The sequence below is a fragment of the Garra rufa genome, chromosome 22 (genome assembly GCF_049309525.1).
Source record: "Garra rufa chromosome 22, GarRuf1.0, whole genome shotgun sequence".
In the NCBI taxonomy this organism is placed as follows: domain Eukaryota; kingdom Metazoa; phylum Chordata; class Actinopteri; order Cypriniformes; family Cyprinidae; genus Garra; species Garra rufa.
In genome coordinates, this window is record NC_133382.1 from 3,679,289 (window position 1) to 3,704,115 (window position 24,827).

The following is a 24,827-nucleotide window of genomic DNA, read 5'->3' on the forward strand; positions in this document are numbered from 1 at the left end:
TTACATTGATGATTTTGAAGTGGAGAATGTAATTAGTGTTGATATGTACCGCATGCATCATTTTGCTCGCTGACATTATTGGGTCTTAATACCGGACAGTGCCGAGTAAGCACTACAAGATGATGTGTCTCTTATGATTTTGATAGTGTACTAAGTAGAGATGTTATTGTATTCAGCTTTTTGGTTTCTGAAAACTTTTGCTGATTTTTATTTTTCTGTTGGCATTTAAAGGGCATAACGATTATGATCTCCAGTGCAAGAGCCAATAAACAATGACCAAAAAATCATGCTGAGCTATTTAAAAGACCCCCACATAAAGACAACATATGACTATGACTACGATCAAAGGTCAATGCATTACACATGAGGCTGAGTTTTTCATTGGACTGATAATTGAAGTGCCAGCAATGTTAAAAACTTTTGTTCTGTAATAAACCATTATATATAATGCGTTGTTCCTCAATGAATCAGCGCTTTTGTAGCCAGATCTTCAGGCTGATGGCAGAACCTTGGGCAGAACCCTTAAACATCCAACTACGTTTCGTTTTGTGCCATGTCATGCAATAACAGAACGCTGTGTAATGAACTTTACATATTTCACATACTAAAATTCAATGTTTAGCTGATAGCATCTTTGTTCCCAGGCATAACGTTAAAGAATGTGACACACATCTCCCGCAAATATACTGTATGATTCAACCAATCTTCTGACTACTTCAAAACACCTGAAGCATTTCCAAATTTGTGTGGTGTATGCATCGGACGTTTAGCCAAAGGTCCGTGGGTGTGACGTCTGGGGCTCAGACTATTTCACTGAATAAATGAATCAGTGTCTTTGAACGAATCAGCAGAATGAATAATTCAGTGACTCACTAGTTACATGAAAACAGCTTGTTTCTGCTTCCACTCAAAATATTTATTATATTATTTATTTAGCTTTTGTATTGCTTTTGAAAGAATGGGTTGAGTAAGTGATTCAGTCGTTCATACAGTCACATACTTTGCTGAAAGAATGAATGAATGAATCAGTTTCTTTAAAGGAATCAGTTGAATGAATGATTCAATGACTCACTCATAAATTCATTTGTCACCATCTACTGGTGTACTCAAGTATTGTTTTATGTAGAAAGGTGTATATTCTCAAAATTAACAATTATATATATTTGAATTTAAAAGGGTAATTTTACTAGCTGCGTTTCCATTACCCTTCAAATTGCGCAAATTGTGAATTGAAAATACGCCTAATGGAAACGTGTCAATTGTGCAAAAACTTCCATATATCGCAAAAAAGTTTATTACGCTTGCATAAGGTGGCAATTCGAAAAAGGAATATTTCGCAAAATAGCAATGGAAACTTTTATTTTATTTTTTTTTTCGTATTTACAGGTCACATTCGATTAAATATAGCCAAAATCCGTTGCCATGACTTATCGCGAGAGAGAAAAAATAAGTTTCGGTCGCATAACATTGGTTACGGAAAACCATGGAAACGGCGTCATTTTGCAATACAACATTTATAAAATAGCGCTAAAGTTTTGCGCAAATCTGTAATTAGAAATGCAGCTAGTTGGTGGATCTATGAATCCACATAGTTCTCTCCATTTACTCCTGAAATCCGAGCAGATTTTGCTCTTGTACAAAAGTTTCTCCTGAAGGATAGAGCAGTGCCAACTGTTCGTGATCCAGCTACACCTGCAGAAGAAGTAAGTAGCCTATATATGTGACCCTGGACCACAAAACCAGTCTTAAGTAGCACGGGTATATTTGTAGCAATAGCCAAAAATACATTGTATGGGTCAAAATGATCGATTTTTCTTTTATGCTAAAAATCATTAGCATATTAAGTAAAGATCATGTTCCATGAAGATATTTTGTAAATTTTCTACCATAAATATATAAAAACTTGATTTTTGATTAGCAGTATGCATTGCTAAGAACTTCATTTGGACAACTTTTAAGGCGATTTTCGCAATATTTAGATTTTTTTGCACCCTCAGATTACAGGTTTTCAAATAGTTGTATCTCAGACAAACAATATATCAATGGAAAGCCTATTTACTCAGCTTTCAGATGACATAGGAATCTCAATTTCGACAAATTGATACTTATGCCTGGTTTTGTGGTCCAGGGTCACATATAATCTTTGCAAATCGCCTTTCCTAAAATGCCGGTGTGTTAGCCAGAATGCCACTAATAATACAATTGTCTGACTTACAGCAATGTGATCCGTAATTCCTAGTGTAATTTGTAACCGCATGTTCATTATGAGCAATGCAGTAAGTTGATTGTCTTATTATAAACTTATTTAAAATAAGCCCCAGCTCATTTGCATTTAAAGAAACATGCACAAAAACAGCTTCTTTCTGCTTCCACTCAAAATAGCCATTTTTATAATGATATATGGGGTGTTTTGAGCTGAAATTTCATAGACACATTCTGGGGACACTCGAGATTTGTAATACATATTGTAAAAAGGGGCATAATAAGTGCCTTTTTAATTTATTTAGCTTTTGTAGTGCTTTTGAATGAATGGTTGAGTAAGTGATTCAGTGACTCACTCATTTATACAGTCACATATTTTGCTGAATAAATGAATGAATCAGTGTCTTTGAATGAATCAGTTGAATGAATTCTTTGGTGTACTCATGTATTATTTTAGTTTAGAAGGGTATATATTCTCAAAATGAACAATAATAAATATTTGAATTTATATGAAAAAATAAGTGAATTTCACTGAAGTAAATAATTGATTAATTAGTAGTACTATTTTTGGGTAGCTAATGAATTGTGTGATTCTATTCTGAAAATTAAAATAAATTCTCATTTATTAATTTATTTAGCTTTTTATTTACTTATAAATAAATAGGTTGAGTAAGTGATTCAGTGACTCACTCATTTATACAGTCATGTTTTGCTGAATTAATGAATGAATCAGTGGCTTTGAATGAATCAGTTGAATAAATGATTCAATGACTCACTCATAAACTATTTTTTATCTCGCCACCTACTGGTGTACTCAAGTATTATTTTAGTTAGAAAGGTATAGATTCTCAAAAATTAACAATAATAAAGATTTGAATTAATATTCAAATATATTTGAATCGTTTTAATTTATTTTAGAAATAGTGAGAAAATAAAAATTCCACTCAAGTAAATAATTGATTTATTAGATAAATTACTAGCAATATTTTTATTTGCTTATGAATTAATGGGTTGAGTAAATGATTCAGTGACTCACTCATTTATACAGTCACATGTTTTGCTGAATAAATGAATGAATGAATGAATCAGTGTCTCTGAAAGAATCAGTTGAATGAATGATTCAGCGACTCACTCATAAATTCATTTGTCACCACCTACAGGTGTACTCAGGTATTATTTTAATATATACAGGTATATATTCTCAAAATCAACAATGATAAATATTTAAATTTGTATTAAAATATATTTTATTTATTTTAGAAAATAATTGCTTGAACTGGTGTACACCTACTGGAATACTAAGTATTGTTTTAGATAGAAAGATTTTCTCAAAATTATCAAATATAAAGATTTGAATATATATGCAATTATATTTTTAATTTTTCTTTTTTTTAAGAAAAAACAAGTGACTTAACTACACTGAAGTAAATAATCAATTCATTTTTATTAAAGAAAATATGTGAATCATTGTCTTTGAACGAATCAGATGAATGAATGATTCAGCAACTCACTCATAAATTCATTTGTCACCACCTACAGGTGTACTCAGGTATTATTTTAATATATACAGGTATATATTCTCAAAATCAACAATGATAAATATTTAAATGTGTATTAAAATATATTTTATTTATTTTAGAAAATAATTGCTTGAACCGGTGTACACCTACTGGAATACTAAGTATTGTTTTAGATATTAAATATTATATAAATATATAAATAATATATAAATATATAAATATTTTCTCAAAATTATCAAATATAAAGATGAATATATATGCAATTATATTTTAAAATTTTCAAGTGACTTAATTACACTGAAGTAAATAATCAATAAATTTTTATTAAAGAAAATAAGTGAATCATTGTCTTTGAATTAATCAGATGAATGAATGATTCAGCGACTCACTTATAAATGCATTTGTTGCCACCTGCTGGTGTAATTTTGTAACATCCAGATAAAAACACTGAAAATCCTGAAAAATATTTTACTGATTTTTTTTTTTTGTATAGTGAGTGGTGTGTAAGTTATTGGCAGCTGCTGCGATGCTCTCAGGTTCTTTACCATCTTGGATCAGTGTGATGGAGTAAATAGGATGGCCAGTCCTTAAGCGACTCCACCCTAATTTAATGATTTCCTGCTGGGCTGCAAACAGCCTCCTGCTGTGTCTGTGTGAGTTAGTGTCTCCCAACTTCATTCGCTCAGCCCGGATGCCAATGACAACAAGCAGCCAGACAGAACCAACATTGACTTACCCACAATTCCACAGGGCAGTGGAGCCAGGCTGATGATGGGGAAGGAAGGCAGTGGAATGCATCAGGTCAGGCAACGGTGTCTGACAAACCCCTTCAACACACACACACACACACACACACACACACACACACACACACACACACTGGTATTTCTATCACTATGGGGACATCCAATGATTTTTATGCTGTCCAATATGCTGTATTTTATATCCCCTTACCCTTACCCTACCACATTTTTAATTTTTTTTAGAAAACTTCATAGATGAAAATAGCCCAATATCTTTTAAAGTATACATTTCTATGCATTTAATTTTATTATATATTCATATATTATAATACATGAGTTAAAAATATCAATAGTACTACTACATAATCATTATATAGTGCCACCATGCAGTAGTATTATTGAGAGTTTTTAATTTACATTTTGACTTAGTTGTTATTTTTTTAATTTCTTTCGTCTTAATTTTAGTTAAAATTTTAGTATTTTTGGTCATTTTTATAGATGTACTTTATATATATATATATATATATATATATATATATATATATATATATATATATATATATATATATATATATATATAAACATGTCTGTAGTTTTTATAAAATTTTGTTTATATACATTTGTTATATACCTTTGTAACTAGCTAAAATAAAACTACTAAAATAGTAATAATTATTATATATAATACATAATATTATCAATGTAATAATAATAAAAACAATTAATCAATATAAATAAATAAAAAATTATCTAAATAAAATAATCTTTCAAATTATAAATTTTTTATGCAGTTAATTTTATTAAATATTCATATGTTATATTGTGCTGCTATGGAGTAGTATCACAGATACTTTTTAGTTTTTGTTTCTTACTTTTTTATTTTTGTATTTTCTATTTTATCTTAATCAAGTTTAATTAAGTTGTAGTATTTTTGTGTTTTTGCCATTTTTATTATAGTTAATTAATATGTCTGTATAGTTTAAATTTTGTAACTAGCTAAAATAAAAATATTATGATATGATAACGACAGAGATGTTTTATATTTTGAATTAGCTGTTATTTTTTTATTTAGTTTCCTTTTCATTTTAGTTCATGTTTTAATATTTTTTTGTTATTTTTATAGCTGTAGTTTTTTTTATTATTATAATTTTTTAAATATGTCTATAGTTTTTATTAATTTTTTAATACATTTGTTATATACCTTTTTAACTTTCAATGATATAATAATAATAGATTAAACTAATAATCATAATAATAACAACAATTTTCTATGCATTAAATTGTATTAAATATTCATATATTATATAGTGCTGATACGGAGTAATATCACAGATACTTTAAATTTTTTTGCTCCATATTTTTTACTTTTCTATTTTATGTTTTATTTTAATTAAGTAAAGGTTATAAAAAAAATTAAGAATTTTTTGTTTTAGTCATTTTTATTAATTAATTAATATGTCTGTATTGTTTACATTTTGTTTATATACCTTTGTAACTAGCTAAAATAAAATTTATTTTATATAATATATAATAATAATAAAATAAACAATAATAGATTATAATAATAAATAATCATAATAATCATAACAAGACAATGATAACAACATATGTTTTATATTTTGAATTAGTTATTTATTAAATTTAGTTAATGTTTTAATATTTTTTGTTTATGTCTATAGCTGTAGTTTTTTATTTATTTTTTTAAATGTCTATGGTTTTTATAAAATTTTGTTTATATACATTTGTTAATAATATAAATAATAATAGATTATAATAATGAATAATAATCATAATAATGATAATAAGACAATGATAACAACAGATGTTTTATATTTTTAATTAATTGTTATTTTTATTCAGTTTAGTTAATGTTTTAATGTTTTTTGTTTATTTTCATAGCTGTGTTTTTTAAATATCTTTTTAAATGTCTGTAGTTTTTATTAAATTTTGTTTATATACATTTGTTATATACCTTTGTAAATAATATAAATAATAATAGATTATAATAATAAATAATAATCATAATAATGATAATAAGACAATGATAACAACAGATGTTTTATATTTTGAATTAGTTGTACTTTTTTTATTAAATTTAGTTAATGTTTTAATATTTTCTATTATAGTCTATTAATTTTATAAAATAATACATGTGTTATATACCTTTGTAACTAGCTGAAATAAAACAAGCACAATAGTAAAAATTATTATATAAAATAATAAAATAAAATTATTAATGATATAATAATAACAGATTATAATAATAATCATAATAATACCAACAACATTTTTTATTTTAATTAAGTTAAGGTTACAGTTTTAGTATTTTTGTGTTTTAGTCATTTTTATTAAATTATTTAATATTTTTACATTTTGTTTATATACATTTGTAATAATAATATAAATAATAATATATTATAATAAATAATAATAATGATCACAACAACAATCAATATTAATATAAATACATAAAAATAAAATAGGTTTCTTATATTTAATTTCAGTTACTTTTGCAGCTGTAGTTTTTTTAATTATTTTTCTTAAATGTCTATAGTTTTTATTAAATTATATAAATAATAATGATAACAAGACAATGATAACAACAGATGTTTTATATTTTGAATTAATTGTTATTTTTTATTGAATTTAGTTAATGTTTTAATATTTTTTGTTTATTTTTATAGCTGTAGTTTTTTAATTACTTTTTTAAATGTCTATAGTTTTTATTAAATTTTGTTTATATACATTTGTTATATACCTTTGTAAGTAGCTAAAATAAAAGTAGTAATAATTATTATATATAATAATAAAATATTATTATCAATGATATAATAATAACAGATTATAATAATAATCATAATAACAACAATTCTTTTTAAATTAAGTTAAGGTTAAAGCATTTTATTAATTAATATGTCTGTATTTTTTAATTTTGTTTATATATATTTGTTATATACCTTTGTAATAATAATATAAATAATAATAGATTATAATAAACAATAATAACGATCACAACAACAATCAATATTAATATAAATATACACAAAATAAAATAGGCTTCTTATATTTAATTTCAGTTACCTTTGCTTCAACCAACAAAAGGCATTTCTATTATTTTAATTTCAGTTTACTGTAATAACCCTGCTGAGAAAAACAAGACCATTTCAACTCAAATCAATATTTCATGTCCACATATTTATTTATGTGTTAAGTAGCTGTATAATAAGCTGGATAATGTACAGTCACACAGTCACGATCACAAAATAAATCAATTTTATTTCATTTACTTTGGAATCATAGCCTGCCACAATTCAGGAGTGACTGTGCATTAAACAAACCTATGGCAATACCATGATACGTTTTTGTTGGTAAACATTCACGAACCCTTATTTGAAACAAATCAGAAGAAAAACACCTGAAGAGCATCATCATAACCTGAAGGAGAGGGCCACAGTTACATTACAGGAGCTGTGATACGTATCAGATTATTAATACAACCTGCCATCTAAACATTCATCTACAATATTATAATATATGTCACCCTGGAGCACAAAACCAGTTACAAGCATGTTCCATGAAGATATTTAGTAAATTTCCTACCGTAAATATATCAAAACCTAATTTTTGATTAATATGCATTGATAAAAATTTTATTTGGACAACTTTGAAGGCGATTTTCTCAATATTTCGATTTTTTTGCACCCTTAGATTCCAGATTTTCAAATAGTTGTATCTCAGCCAAATATTGTCTTATCCTAACAAACCATACATCAATGGAAGGCTTATTTATTCACTTTTTTCTCGCAATTTCAAGATTACATCTGGCAATTCTGACTTTTTCTCACAGAATTCATATAAACAATTCTCAGAAAAATGAGATATAAATGCACGATTGCGAGTTATAAAGTCAGAACTGCTAGATATAAAGTCAGAATTGTGGGATAGAAACTGACAATTGCAAGAAATTAAGTTTTTTTTACTTTTCTTCTTGAATTTTGTATCTTGCAATTCTAACATTGTTTTTTCTCAGAATTGTAAGATATAAACGCACAATTGCAAGTTATAAAGTCCGAATTGCGGGATATAAACTCACAATTGTGAGAAATACCGTATTTTTTTTTTTTTTGTACTTTTTTACTTGCAATTCTGACATTTTTTCTCAGAACTGTGAGAAATTGCAAGTTTGCAAGTTAGAAAGTCAGAATTGCAGGATATAAACTCAAACTTTTTTCTTGCAATTCTAACTTTTTTCTCAGAACTGTGAGATATAAAGGCACAATTGCGAGTTATAAAGTCAAGAATTGCTAGATATAAAGTCCGAATTGTGGGATAGAAACTGACAATTGCAAGAAATTAAGTTTTTTTTTACTTTTCTTCTTGAATTTGCGAGTTTGTATCTTGCAATTCTGACATTGTTTTTTCTCAGAATTGTAAGATATAAACGCACAATTGCAAGTTATAAAGTCCGAATTGCGGGATATAAACTCACAATTGTGAAAAATACCGCTTTTTTTTAACTTTTTTACTTGCAGTTCTGACTTTTTTCTCAGAACTGTGAGAAATTGCAAGTTTGCAAGTTAGAAAGTCAGAATTGCAGGATATAAACTCAAACTTTTTTCTTGCAATTCTAACTTTTTTCTCAGAACTGTGAGATATAAAGGCAAAATTGCAAGTTAAAAAGTCCGAATTGTGGGATAGAAACTCACAATTGCGAGAAATAAAATTCTTTCTGAGTTCTGAGGAGAAAAAAAGACTAATATGTTTGTAGAATTGCAAGTTTATATCTTACAATTCTGACTTAATAACTTGCAATTGTGAGTTTATATCACACAATTCTGACTTCATTTCCCAGTATTTCGAGTTTATATCTTGCAATTCTGACTTTATTTTTTCAGAACTGTGAGATATAAACGCACAATTGCGAGAAATTAATTTTTTTTTTTGCATTTGCGAGATTGTATCTTGCAATTCGGACTTTTTTCTCAGAATTGTAAGATAGAAACTCGCAATTGCGAGTTATAAAATCTACTTCTGACGAGAAAAAAGACACGTTTGCAGAATTACGAGTTTATATCTCACAATTCTGACTTTATATCTCAGAACTGTAAGATATAAACACACAATTGTGAGTTATAAAATCAGAATTGTTAGTTATAAAGTCAGAATTGTGGGATATAAACTCACAATTGTGAGAAATACCGTTTTTTTTTTTTTACTTTTTTACTTGCAGTTCTGACTTTTTTTCTCAGAACTGTGAGAAATTGCAAGTTTGCAAGTTAGAAAGTCAGAATTGCAGGATATAAACTCAAACTTTTTTCTTGCAATTCTAACTTTTTTCTCAGAACTGTGAGATATAAAGGCACAATTGCAAGTTATAAAGTCCGAATTGTGGGATAGAAACTCACAATTGCGAGAAATAAAATTCTTTCTGAGTGCTGAGGAGAAAAAAAGACTAATATGTTTGTAGAATTGCAAGTTTATATCACACAATTCTGACTTCATTTCCCAGTATTTCGAGTTTATATCTTGCAATTCTGACTTTATTTTTTCAGAACTGTGAGATATAAACGCACAATTGCGAGAAATTAAATTTTTTTTTGCATTTGCGAGATTGTATCTTGCAATTCGGACTTTTTTCTCAGAATTGTAAGATAGAAACTCGCAATTGCGAGTTATAAAATCTACTTCTGACGAGAAAAAAGACACGTTTGCAGAATTACGAGTTTATATCTCACAATTCTGACTTCATTTCTCAGAATTTCGACTTTATATGATGCAATTCTGACTTAATAACTCACAACTGCAAGTTTATATCTCGCAATTCTGACTTCATTTCTCAGAACTGTAAGATATAAACACACAATTGTGAGTTATAAAATCAGAATTGTTAGTTATAAAGTCAGAATTGTGGCAATTGTGAGAAATTATTTTTAACAATTTGTAACTTTTTTCTTGCTTTTGCGAGTTTGTATCTTGCAATTATGACTTTTTTGTGAGATATAACTGTGAGATATAAACACAATTGCAAGTTATAAAGTCAGAATTGTGGGATATAAACTCACAACTGCGAGAAATAAAGTTTTTATGACTTTTTTTTCTCAGAATTGTGAGATATAAACTCGCAATTGCAAGTTATAAAGTCTAGTTCTAAGGAATAAAAGACCGATATGTTTGCAGAATTGCAAGTTTATATCACACAATTCTGACTTCATTTCTCAGAATTTCGAGTTTATATCAGAATTCTGACTTAATTTGCAATTGCACGTTTATATCTCGCAATTCTGACTTTTTTTCTCAGAACTGTGAGGTATAAATGCACAACTGCGAGTTAAAAAGTCAGAATTGCTAGAGAAAAAAAGAGAATTGTGGGATATAGACACAATTGCGAGAAAGTTTATATCTCACAATTCTGACTTCATTTCTCAGAATTTCGAGTTTATGACTTGGAATTCTGACTTTATAACTCACAATTGTGTTTATGTCTTACAATTCTGAAAAAAAAGTAAGAATTGTGAGTTTGTATCATGCAATTCTAAGAAAAAAAAGTCAGAATTTAACATTTTTTAATTTATTCAGTGGCAGAAATGGGCTTCCATAAATTCAGCTTTTAGATGATGTATTAATCACAATTTCACAAAATTGACTCTTATGACTGGTTTTGTGGTTCAGGATCATATACTCTTTAGAGTCAAGAAATGTAGTCTGGCAGAAATTAACAATGCTGTATATAAAGTAGTGGTCAACGAAAGTGTTTTTTAATCGCTCTGATACCGATATTTATGCTGCTAACCAATATAACGCTATATATACATACAAATGCATTTTATGCTTATTTTGCATAAAATATTTAGGCCTAAATGTGGAAATTAAGTGTATATTATGTGGAAAAAAAAACAGGTCGCATTTCTGCAGGTAAAAATCACAATTTATTTTGAACTATTTGCTTCTATTTGATTTTATTATTCAAAATGCATTTATTCTACATTTATGCAGCTAAAAATTTAAAAATGAAACATATAAACCTGCTTTTTGTGCATTAAAACATTCAGTTTATTAGAATTATTACAGAAATTTCAACCTGTTTTATATATATATATATATATATATATATATATATATATATATATATATATATGTGTGTGTGTGTGTGTGTGTGTGTGTGTGTGTGTGTGTGTGTGTGTGTGTGTGTGTAACCCTGGACCACAAAACCAGCCATAAAGGTCAATTTATTTCTAAAACTGAGATTTATACATCATCTGAAAGACGAATAAAGAAGCTTTTCATTGATGTATGGTTTGTTGGAGTAGGACAATATTTACATATCTGGAATCTGAGGGTGAAAAAAAATCTTAATATTGAGAAAATCACTTCTAAAGTTGTCCAAAGTTTTTAGCAAAGCATATTACTAATCAAAAATTAAGTTAAAATTTACAAAATATCTTCATGGAACATGATCTTAACTAAATATCCCAATCATTTTTGGCATAAAAGTGACCTAATGTGCTACTACAAACTGGTTTTGTGGTCCAGGGTCACATAGGACAAAAATGCATCATGCAAGTTTATTAGTTTATGTTAAAACTGTGTACCCCAAATTTTATATGCACTTCAAATCTTAAATCTTTAATTTAGGCCTAAATATTTATCCGAGTGTACCTATTGACTAAGATAAGGGCAACTATGACTAGTTTCGTTCAGTCAGGTCAACTTGGTTTTCGTCAGATAATCTCAAAATGGCCAAATATCGGCCGATAAATCAGTCTGTGGCTAATATCAACCCTATTCTGCATAAAAAGCACCAGCGATGAGCACATGCATCTTAACCTGTGATATGCTTCCACCTAGTGGAGGAGAATAAAACCAACAACAGAACTGTCTTCACTGTATATGATGTGTAGAAATCTGACTCACAAACACCAGAAGTAGTATGTAGTATATGAAGCCTGTGCCTATATCTGAGTTTTCCAACATGGATTTCACATTTAAATGATCAATAATGATGAAACGAAAGCCCTGGACGAGAAAAATAAAACATCGGAGTGGTCTAGCGTAGCGTTTGAGGATCCACTAAACTTCACAGCAGCATTTGCTCGGAAAATCCAATAAATAACATCAGTCAAAACGCACTGCGGTGGTGTTTAGTACTTGCTCACCTTGTGATTTACAGATTAAATGTTACGTTTAAGAGCGATGGACAACATTCACATGCCATATTTGTACAGTAGCTCGGCTGACGGCACCCCAGCGCGTCTGCTTTGGTTGCACATTCATGATAATAAGCCTCTATTGACACGACGAAGACGTCTTCGACACAGTCCAGCGTCCGGGCCGTTAGTACTAAATCAAAGTAAGGAGGGGCTGTTTCTTGTACTCGCTCGTTCCGGAGCGATTCGTTGGACAGAATAGCTGTTCGTTGTCCAGTCCGTCCCGCCTGCTGCACGCAAACAGGCAGGTTTACAGCCAGCATCAAGGCTTGTGCTTGAAATGAGCTTCAACTGCAAAGAGAAAAGCAATACAGTCAGTCTTTGAAAATATTCAGAAAATCACCTTTAAAAGTTGTCCAAACGTTTTAAGCAATGCATATTACTAATCAAAAATTAAGTTGTGATATATTTACAGTAGGACATTTACTAAATATCTTCATGGAACATCATCTTTACTTAATATCCTAATGATTTCTGGCTTTAAAAAAAATATTTTGACCTAATGTGCAACTTAAGACACATGTACAGAACTGTGAGTTATAATTGCGCAATTGCAAGTTATAAAGTTAGAATTGTGGGATATAAACTTACAATTGCGAGAAATAAAGCTGTTTTTTTTTACTTTTTTTTTCCTTGCAATTCTGACTTTTTTTCTCAGAACTGTGAGGTATAAACGCACAATTGCGAGTTATAAAGTCAGAATTGTGGGATATAAACTCACGATTGCGAGAAATAAAGTCTAGTTCTGAGGAGAAAAAAAAAGACTAATATGTTTGCAGAATTGTGAGTTTATATGTCACAATTCTGACTTAATAACTTGCAATTGTGAGTTTATATCATGCAATTCTGACTTTATTTCTCAAAATTTCAAGTTTTTTTCTCAATTTTAGCAATGCATATTACTAATCAAAAATTAAGTTGTGATATATTTACAGTAGGACATTTACTAAATATCTTCATGGAACATCATCTTTACTTAATATCCTAATGATTTCTGGCTTAAAAAAAATATTTGATCTAATGTGCAACTTAAGACTGGTTTTGTGGTCCAGGGTCACATGTACAGAACTGTGAGTTATAATTGCACAATTGCAAGTTATAAAATTAAAATTGTGGGATATAAACTTACAATTGCGAGAAATAAAGTTGTTGTTTTTTTTACTTTTTTTTATGCAATTCTGACTTTTTTTCTCAGAACTGTGAGATTTATTTATAATTGCACAATTGCGAGTTATAAAGTCAGAATTGTGGGATATAAACTCACAATTGCGAGAAATAAAGTCTAGTTCTGAGGAGAAAAAAAGACTGATATGTTCGCAGAATTGTGAGTTTATATGTCACAATTCTGACTTAATAACTTGCAATTGTGAGTTTATATCATGCAATTCTGACTTTATTTCTCAAAATTTCAAGTTTTTTTCTCAGTTTTAGCAATGCATATTACTAATCAAAAATTAAGTTGTGATATATTTACAGTAGGACATTTACTAAATATCTTTATGGAACATCATCTTTACTTAATATCCTAATGATTTTTGGCATAAAAAAATATTTTGATCTAATGTGCTACTTAAGACTGGTTTTGTGGTCCAGGGTCACATGTACAGAACTGTGAGTTATAATTGCACAATTGCGAGTTATAAAGTCAGAATTGTGGGATATAAACTCACAATTGCAAGAAATAAAGTCTAGTTCTGAGGAGAAAAAAAGACTGATATGTTCGCAGAATTGTGAGTTTATGTCACAATTCTGACTTAATAACTTGCAATTGTGAGTTTATATCATGCAATTATGACTTTATTTCTCAAAATTTCAAGTTTTTTTCTCAATTTTAGCAATGCATATTACTAATCAAAAATTAAGTTGTGATATATTTACAGTAGGACATTTACTAACTATCTTCATGGAACATCATCTTTACTTAATATCCTAATGATTTCTGGCTTAAAAAAAATATTTTGATCTAATGTGCAACTTAAGACTGGTTTTGTGGTCCAGGGTCACATATACAGAACTGTGAGTTATAATTGCGCAATTGCAAGTTATAAAGTTAGAATTGTGGGATATAAACTTACAATTGCGAGAAATAAAGTTGTTGTTTTTTTTTACTTTTTTTTTCATGCAATTCTGACTTTTTTTCCCAGAACTGTGAGATTTATTTATAATTGCACAATTGCGAGTTATAAAGTCAGAATTGTGGGATATAAATTCACAATTGCAAGAAATAAAGTCTAGTTCTGAGGAGAAAAAAAAGACTAATATGTTCGCAGAATTGTGAGTTTATGTCACAATTCTGACTTAATAACTTGCAATTCTGACTTTATTTCTCAAAATTTCAAGTTTTTTTCTCAATTTTAGCAAAGCATATTACTAATCAAAAATTAAGTTGTGATATATTTACAGTAGGACATTTACTAAATATCTTCATGGAACATCATCTTTACTTAATATCCTAATGATTTCTGGCATAAAAAATTATTTGGACCTAATGTGCTACTTAAGACTGGTTTTGTGGTCCAGGGTCACATATAAAGAACAGTGAGATATAATTACACAATTGCAAGTTATAAAGACAGTATTGTGGAATACAAACTCACAATTGTGAGAAATAAAAAAATAAATATTTTACTCTTTTTTTCTTGCATTTGCAAGTTTGTATCTTGCAATCCTGACTTTTTTTCTCAGAATTGTGAGATGTAAACTCACAATTGTGAAAAAATAAAGTCTAGTTCTGAGGTGAAAAAAAAGACTGATATGTTTGCAGAATTGCGAGTTTATATCACACAATTCTGACTTCATTTCTTAGAATTTCGAGTTTATATCAGAATTCTGACTTAATAACTCGCAATTGCAAGTTTATATCTCGCAATTCACTTTATTTCTCAGAACTGTGAGGTATAAACGCACAATTGCGAGTTATAAATTCAGAATTGCTATATAAAGTCAGAATTGTGGGATATAAACTCACAACTGCGAGAAATAAAGTCTAGTTCTGAGGAGAAAAAAAAGACTGATATGTTCACAATTCTGACTTAATAACTTGCAATTGTGAGTTTATATCATGCAATTCTGACTTTATTCTCAAATTTCCGAGTTTATATCTCGGAAATCACCTTTAAAGTTGTCCAAAGTTTTTAGCAAAGCATATTACTAATCAAAAATTAAGTTGTGATATATTTACAGTAGGGAATATACTAAATATCTTCATGAAACATGATCTTTACTTGATAATATCCTAAAGATTTTTGGCATTAAAAAATAATTTTGACCTGATGTGCTACTTAAGACTAATTTTGTAGTCCAGGGTCACATATATATGATAAAAATGCATCATGCAAGTTGATTAGTTTATGTTAAAACTGTGTAATCCAAGTTTGATATGCACTTCAAATACTTCAATCTTCAATGTAGGCCTAAATATTTAGTTGAGTGCACCTACTGACTAAGGTAAGTGTGTTTTTTTGTTGTGCGAGTGTGTTTGTGTACCTGCGTACTCCTGTGGCATCATGGGCCGGTTGACGACTCTCTGGAAGGCAGAAATCCAGTCCTTCTGCTCCGCTTCGGTTTCGCAAGCAAACAGGAACTTCCTGTCCGGGGTTTCAATTGTGATGCCGTATTTCCAGTGGTATCCCTGGATTGATGGTGGCAGTCCGGATACCACGGTGTAGCTGTTCTCCTTACTGCCGATGAACACCTCGCCACGTGCAAATGCATCCTAAAAGAGAGGATATATAATGTAATATAATATAATGATTAAAAAATACAAATAAATACATATTTTATATATATTTATTTATTTATTTTTTTACTTTATATGTTAAATGTAGTACTGCATATAATATAATGTATTTTTTTTATCCAATTTTTTTTTTTATATTTAATATTTTAATTTATATTTCAATATATAATAAAATGTTAACTGTAGTACTACATTTACCTTATAATAATATAATAATATATAATATTACAAAAAACAATTTAAATAGTATATTAAATTATATAATATAATAATTAAAAAATATAAATAAATACATATTTTATATATATTTATTTATTTATTTTTTACTTTATATGTTAAATGTAGTACTGCATATAATATAATATATTTTTTTTATCAAAATTTTTTTATATTTAATATTTTAATTTATATTTCAATATATAATAAAATGTTAACTGTAGTACTACATTTACCTTATAATAATATAATAATATATAATATTACAAAAAACAATTTAAATAGTATATTAAATTATATAATATAATAATTAAAAAATATAAATAAATACATATTTTATATATATTTATTTATTTATTTTTTACTTTATATGTTAAATGTAGTACTGCATATAATATAATATATTTTTTTATCAAAATTTTTTTATATTTAATATTTTAATTTATATTTCAATATATAATAAAATGTTAACTGTAGTACTACATTTACCTTATAATAATATAATAATATATAATATTACAAAAAACAATTTAAATAGTATATTAAATTATATAATATAATAATTAGAAAATACAAATAAATATATTTTTTTTATTTAAAAATATATTTTTACATTTTTCAATTTAATTTTATGATATGTTAAATGTAGTACTGCATGTAATATAGTATAATATATTATAACATAATATAATACAATATATATTTTTATTTAAAAATATCTATTTTTATATTTAATATTTTAATTTATATTTCAATATATAATAAAATGTTAACTGTAGTACTACATTTACCTTATAATAATATAATAATATATGATATAACCAAATAAAAACAATTGACATTGTATATTACATTCTATAATATAATAATCAAAAAATAAAAATAAATATATATATATTTATTAAAAAATATATTTTTAAATTTTTTAATTTTATGTTAAATGTAGTCCTGCATATAATATAATATAATATAATCATTAAATCCTTTTAATATATATAAAAACAATATATTTAATATTTTATTATATTTTATTTTATTATGATATAAGTACATGTTAAATGTATTACTACATGTTACATACTAATATACTATATTTTATTTTACTGCATTATGTCATAATATCAATATAATATAAAATAACATAATATAATAAAACATAAAAAGATATTTACAATTATACAAATATTATTAACATAACATTTTAGTACTTAATTTAACATATAATATAATGTAATATTAAATATATATTTTTATTTAAAATTGTATTATTTTTAAAATTGCTAAATGTAGTATAATATAATATAATATAATAATTTAAAAAAATCATATTGTATTGTTACATGTACTACTATATTTAACATATAGTAATTTAATAAAACATTTTTTATAAATTATATCGCACAATACAATAAAATATCATACCAATTAGCAATTTTTGAAATGGAATATAACCAAAAAAAAAGTCTAAAACATCACCACTTTTACTCACCAAGGGATCTTTAAAGTACATTAGTCTCCTATCATCCATGGTAAACCATCTTTTCTTAAAGCCCTCTGTGTGCTAAAAAAGAGACGACTCCAATATGAATCAATGTTAAGAATGGCATTAGTAAGAGATAATGTCCAGTCAGCAGGTCAGTATCATCCCTGAGGACTTTATTTTGTGATAATGACCCGCTGACTGGACATTATCCGCCTTATTACACGCCCACTTACCAAATAAATACATAAAAGGATATGAAATATTGATTTCACTTACAATTATTTACTGCGCAAGAGAAAAGAGTGAAACGAAACTAGCAGAATGAAGCACCTATGACATGATTGGGTGGACTTCATCTCTTTTCTGAACATTTACTGTAGATAATAAGAAAAACACTCACCCTCGGACCTGTTTTTTCCATGTAACCTTCCTTCATGAAGTTTCTTGTCAGTCTGGGTACCAACTACATCATAACCAAACACACACAGAGAAAATATATCAAAAAGAAAACATAGGAATCATTCACTACCATTCAAAAGTTCTTGAACAGCAAGATTTTTAATGTTTTTTAAAAAAAGTCTGAATGCTAAAAATTCAGCTTTGATCGCAGGAATAAATTTAATTTAAAAATATATTCAAATAGAAAGCAGTTAGTTTAAATAGTAAAAATATTTCATAATTGTACTGTTTTTGCCGTAATTCAGATCAAATAAATGCAGGCTTGGTGAGCAGAAGAGACGTCTTTAAACAAACATAACAAATCTTACTGTTCAAATACTTTTGACTGGTAGTGTATATAAAGGGTTCAAAGTGCTACCGTAGATTTTTTTTTACTTGTTTTAACTGTATAAACACTGCAAAAAATGCTTTTCTTAGATTTTTTGTTTTGTTTCCACCCAAAATATCTAAAAATTCTTAAATCAAGTAGGATTTTCTAGACAAGTAAAAATTATCTTGTCTTGTTTTAGAAAAAAGAAGTTGAAATTAAGTGAATTTTTGCTTAAAACAAGCAAAATCAAACAACTAAATTATTTTCCTTACCCCATTGGCAGATTATTTTGCTTGTTTTAAGCAAAAATTCACTTAATTGTAACTTCTTTCTAAAAACAAGTTTTTTTGTCTAGAAAATCCTTCTTAATTTAAGATTTTTTAGATATTTTGGCTCGAAACAAGACAAAAAAATCTAAGTAAGAAAATCATTTTTTGCAGTGAAATCTATTAGATTAGTTAAATGCATGCTTGATAACCATTAATTCATCTCCTCAAGTAAATGCTTGGAGTCAGTATATTTTTTTTCAGATAAATGCTGTTCGTCTGAACCTTCTATCCATCAAAGAAACCTGAAAAAAATTCAACTCAAGCTGTTTTCAACATAATAATAATAATAATAAATGTTTTTTAAGCAGCAAATGAAAATATTAGAATGATTTCTGAAAGATCATGTAACTAATCAAGACTTGGAGTAATGATGCTAAAAATTCAGCTTTGAAATCACAGAAATAAATTAGATTTTAAAATATATTCAAACAGAAAACAGTTATTGTAAATAATAAAAATATTTCTGAATTTTACTGTTTTGCCTCAGACTTGGTGAGCAGAAGAGACGTCTTTAAACAAACATTAAAAATCTTACTGTTCAAATACTTTTGACTGGTAGTGTATATAAAGGAGTGCCACCATAGATTTTTTACTTGTTTTAACTATACATAAACCTATTCGATTAGTTAAATGCATGCTTGAAAACCATTAATTCAGCTCCTCAAGTAAATGCTTGGAGTCAGTATATATATATTTTCAACATAATACTAATAATAATAAATGTTTTTTAAGCAGCAAATGAAAATAGAATGATTTCTGAAAGATCATGTAACTAATCAAGACTTGGAGTAATGATGCTAAAAATTCAGCTTTGAAATCACAGAAATAAATTAGATTTTAAAATATATTCAAATAGAAAACAGTTATTGTAAATAATAAAAATATTTCTGAATTTTACAGTTTTGCCTCAGGCTTGGTGAGCAGAAGAGACGTCTTTAAACAAACATAACAAATCTTACTGTTCAAATACTTTTGACTGGTAGTGTATATAAAGGGTAAAAAGTGCCACCATAGATTTTTTACTTGTTTTAACAATACATAAACCTATTCGATTAGTTAAATGCATGCTTGAAAACCATTAATTCAGCTCCTCGAGTAAATGCAATTTGTTTTTACAAGATTAAAAAGCTTAAAACAAGAAAACGATTGTTTGCAGCGTATGAATGAGAACCAGGATTTAGTGCACACGCTCACACTCATAACTCATTTTTATGTGTCAGTTGCTGGAAGAAATTCAATTCACATACGTCCTCATCATTAGCTCCAGGAAATGCCACCTTCTGGTAATGAAAGCGTGCTGCCCGGATCGCAGTGAACCAGTCCACCATTTCCTGCACACACACACACATAAACACAATGAGATCCAAAGGCAGATTTTGCAGTGTTTCTGTGCAGCCAGCAGAGGAGGCTTTACGCAAGAACTGCTGTGTGACCTCCACACATGACATTACAGCTACACCTCAACCGCAGCCAGAAAATATCTCTTCATCTCTTCTGAGAGCCCAAGCCGTGCTGATCTTCCAGTAGATCCAGTTCTTGTTTATTCCTCTTTATATCTCAAGATGCGATTCGTTTCAGGTTCTATGGAATGGTAAATATTCCCTGTGATAATGCACACTTGTACTATGTGTGGAGAAAGAGGAAGAGCTGTTTTAGATCTCAAACCGCTGATGTTTGTGGTGCTATATTGACCAACACTGCAGAACATCGTCTGCTCCGACTTACACACAACAGATGACCCCAATACTCACAAACACTGCTCTCACCAGCTTTATCTTCATCCAGCATACAAATGAAAAGCCAACACTACGAATTTTTTTTTCTAATTTTAGTAAATTAAGCTAAATTAAAATGAGAAATGTCATTATTGAAACGAGCTAAAATATACATTTTAAAATATTTTATTTTAGCCATTCATTGGTTTAATTTTAATTGCAGTTAAAGATTTAGAACATTTTTAGCAGCTTTGTTATTATTTTTATTTATTATGTCTCTATATTGTTTGTCATTTTTTCAATTAAATTGAACAATTCAAATAAGAAGTGTTGCCACTGAAACTAGCTAAAATATGTTTTTTTAATATATTTTATTTTAACAATTATTTTATTTTTAATAATTTTGTTGTGTGTTTTAGTAGCTTTATTATTATTATTATTGTATATGTCTATATTGCTTTTGTCATTTTTTCCCATTTTTTATTTTAGCAAATTAAACTAAATTAAAATGAGAAATGGCATGCTTAAAACTAGTTAAAATATTTTGATTTTTTAAATATTTTTATTTTACTCATTATTTAATTTCATTTTAATTACATTTAAAGCTTTGGTAATTTTTGTCGTGTGCTTTTGTCATTTTTAGTAGTTTTATTTAAATTTAAATTTAAATTTTTATTATTATTATTATTAATATTCTAACAATTATTTTATATAATTTTAATCACAGTTAAAGTTTTAGAAGTATTGTTGTGGGTTTTATTAATTTTAGTAGCTTTATTATTATTATTATTATTATTATTGTATATATCTATATTGTTTTTTTCTAATTTTAGTAAATTAAACTAAATTAAAATGAGAAATGTCATTATTGAAACTAGCTAAAATATATATTTTAAAATATTTTATTTTAACCATTAATTGGTTTAATTTTAATTACAGTTAAAGATTTAGAATTTTTGTGTTTTTGTCATTTTTAGCAGCTTTGTTATTATTTTTATTTATTATGTCTCTATATTGTTTGTCATTTTTTCAATTAAATTGAACAATTCAAATAAGAAGTGTTGCCACTGAAACAAGCTAAAATATGTTTTTTTAATATATTTTATTTTAACAATTATTTTATTTAATTGTTGGTAATTTTGTTGTGTGTTTTAGTAGCTTTATTATTATTGTATATGTCTATATTGCTTTTGTCATTTTTTCCCATTTTTTATTTTAGTAAATTAAACTAAATTAAAATGAGAAATGGCACGCTTAAAACTAGTTAAAATATTTTGATTTTTTAAATTTTTATTTTACTCATTATTTAATTTCATTTTAATTACAGTTAAAGTTTTGGTTATTTTTGTTGTGTGCTTTTGTCATTTTTAGTAGCTTTATTTAAATTTAAATTTTTATTATTATTATTATTAATATCGTTTGTCTGTATTGCTTTTGTCTTTTTTGAGTTTTTTTCTAATTTTAGTAAATTGAACAAAATTAAAATGCGAAATATAACTGAAACTAGCTAAAATATTTTATGTATTTTATTCTAACAATTATTTTATATAATTTTAATCACAGTTAGAGTTTTAGAAGTATTGTTGTGGGTTTTATTAATTTTAGTAGCTTTATTATTATTATTATTATTATTGTATATATCTATATTGTTTTTTTCTAATTTTAGTAAATTAAACTAAATTAAAATGTCATCATTGAAACTAGCAAAAATATTTGATATATTTTATTTTAACAATTATTTTATTTAATTTTAATTACGGTTAAAGTTTTAGTAATTTTGTTGCGTTTTTGTAATTTTAGTAGCTTTATTTTTTATTACTTTTATTATTATTTTAGAAATTTTGTGAATATTTTTGTCATGTTTACTATTAAGAGTTAAAAAAAATTGTTGTGTTTTTGTCAAATTTTATAGTTGTATTATTGTTTTTAATATTATTATGTTTGTATATAATGTTTTTTGTCTTTTTTCAGTTTTTTAAATACTTATTTTCGTAAATTAATTAAATTAAATGAGAAATAATGGCATTGAAAGTAGATAAATATGTTTTTATATTTTATTATAACAATTGTTTTATTTAATTTCAATTTCAATTAAAGTTTTAGTAATTTTGTTGTGTTTGTCATTTTTAGTAGCTTTATTTTATTATTATTATTTCCCCTTTTATTTAGTAAACTGAACTAAATTAAAATAAAATGTCACCATTAGAACTAGCTAAAATAAGCTTTTTTATATTTTATTTTCAAATAATGAATTCTTTATCGCTTTAATTTTAGTTTCAGAACAGATGACCCCAATACCCACAAACGCTGCTCTCACCAACTCTATCTTCATCCAGCATACAAATGATAAGCCAAAGCTAAGAGGTTTACATATTGATTATCAGCAGCTCAGCTGATTGACATTGGGTGAATGTATTAAAGCGGCTATAATATTTTCACTATACTAAATGCATTCAAATTTAAACAAATTTATTTAAAGTCAAACTGAAACTAGTGGTTTGGGGTAAAAGCAGTATGTAAATAAACTCTTATATCTCTCATTCATCTGTCATTTGGCATCATTACAAATGTGTGGCTTTAAGCATGTTTTGCATGTTTTTTGTTAACTGCGTTATATACGTTGTTATAATAAATAAAAAAATATATTGCATTGAAACTTGTGCCATTCAGTCAAGATAAGGAAATAAGGACAATCAGCATATCATTATTGTTATTTATTATTAATAAAAAAAATCAATGCTATTGTAATATTGTTATTTTGATCTGTTTTTATTTTTCAATTTTTATTTTAATTATAGTTAAAGTTTTGTATTTTTGTTGTTTTTCCAGTAGCTTTCTTATTATTATTATTATTATTATTTTGTGTTTTTATTGTTTTTTTTTTTTTACTTTAAAATGAGAAATGACACCATTGAAACTAGCAAAAATAAGTAGTAATACGTACTTTTTTAGATTTCATTTTAAAGATTATTTGATTTAATTTTAATTACAGTTGAAGATTTAGAAATTTTGTTGTGTTTTTGTCGTTTTTTAGTAGCTTTATTTTACATTATAATAATTATTATTATTGTATGTGTCTATATTGTTTGTCATTTTTTTTTATTCACTTTAGTGAATTGAACTAAATTAAAGTGTTGCCATTGAAACTAGCTAAAATATATATTTTTTATATTTTATTTTAACATTTATTTTATTTCACTTTAATTACGGTTAAAGTGTTGATAATTTTGTTATGTTTTTTGGTGATTTTTAGTAGATTTTTTATTTAGCTTTTTTTTATTAAAATGTGAAATGTTGCCATTGAAACTAGCTAGAATTTTTGTTTATTTGCTTATTAATTTAATTATAGTTAAAGTTTTGGTAATTTTGTTTGTGTGTTTTTGTCCTTTTTAGTAACTTATTATTGTTGTTGTTGTATATGGCTATATTGTTTTTGTAATTTTTTTCATTTTTTTTCAATTTTAGTAAATTAAACTAAATAAAATGTTTTGTGTTTTTGTCATTTGTGATAGCTTTATTAATATTATTATCATTATTATTGTATACATCTATATTGTTTGTAATTTTTTCAGTTTTTTTCCAATTTTAGTAAATTAAACTAAATAAAAATGCAAAATGTCGCCATTTAAACTAACTAAAATATGTTTTTTATATATTTTTTAACAATTTTATTTTATTTTTAATTATGGTTACAGTTTTGGTCATTTTGTTGTGAGTCTCTATATTGTTTGTCATTTTTTAATTTTAGTAAAATTAACTAAATTAAAATGAGAAATGTCACCATTAAAACTAGCTAAAATACATTTTTTACATTTCATTTTAATTTTAATTTTATTTCATTTTAATTACATTTTAATTATTAAAGTTAGGGTTAGTAAAACCCTTTTTTTACTAAACTGAACTAAAT

At 26.5% G+C, this 24,827-nt stretch overlaps 1 protein-coding gene across 1 annotated transcript in view; it reads right to left on the reverse strand.

Annotated features, from left to right (window-relative positions):
- Positions 1-11,639: 11,639 nt before the first annotated feature.
- Positions 11,640-24,827, reverse strand: part of LOC141297863 (arf-GAP with dual PH domain-containing protein 1) — a 47,613-nt gene continuing 34,425 nt past the window's right edge. The window contains exons 7-11 of the mRNA XM_073828327.1: positions 20,453-20,536; positions 18,508-18,570; positions 18,114-18,185; positions 16,156-16,384; positions 11,640-12,960 (exon numbers count right to left, since the gene is read on the reverse strand). Of these exons, the coding sequence (XP_073684428.1) occupies positions 12,932-12,960; positions 16,156-16,384; positions 18,114-18,185; positions 18,508-18,570; positions 20,453-20,536 (477 nt within the window). The 3' untranslated portion in view covers positions 11,640-12,931. The remainder of the gene's footprint in view (positions 12,961-16,155; positions 16,385-18,113; positions 18,186-18,507; positions 18,571-20,452; positions 20,537-24,827) is intronic.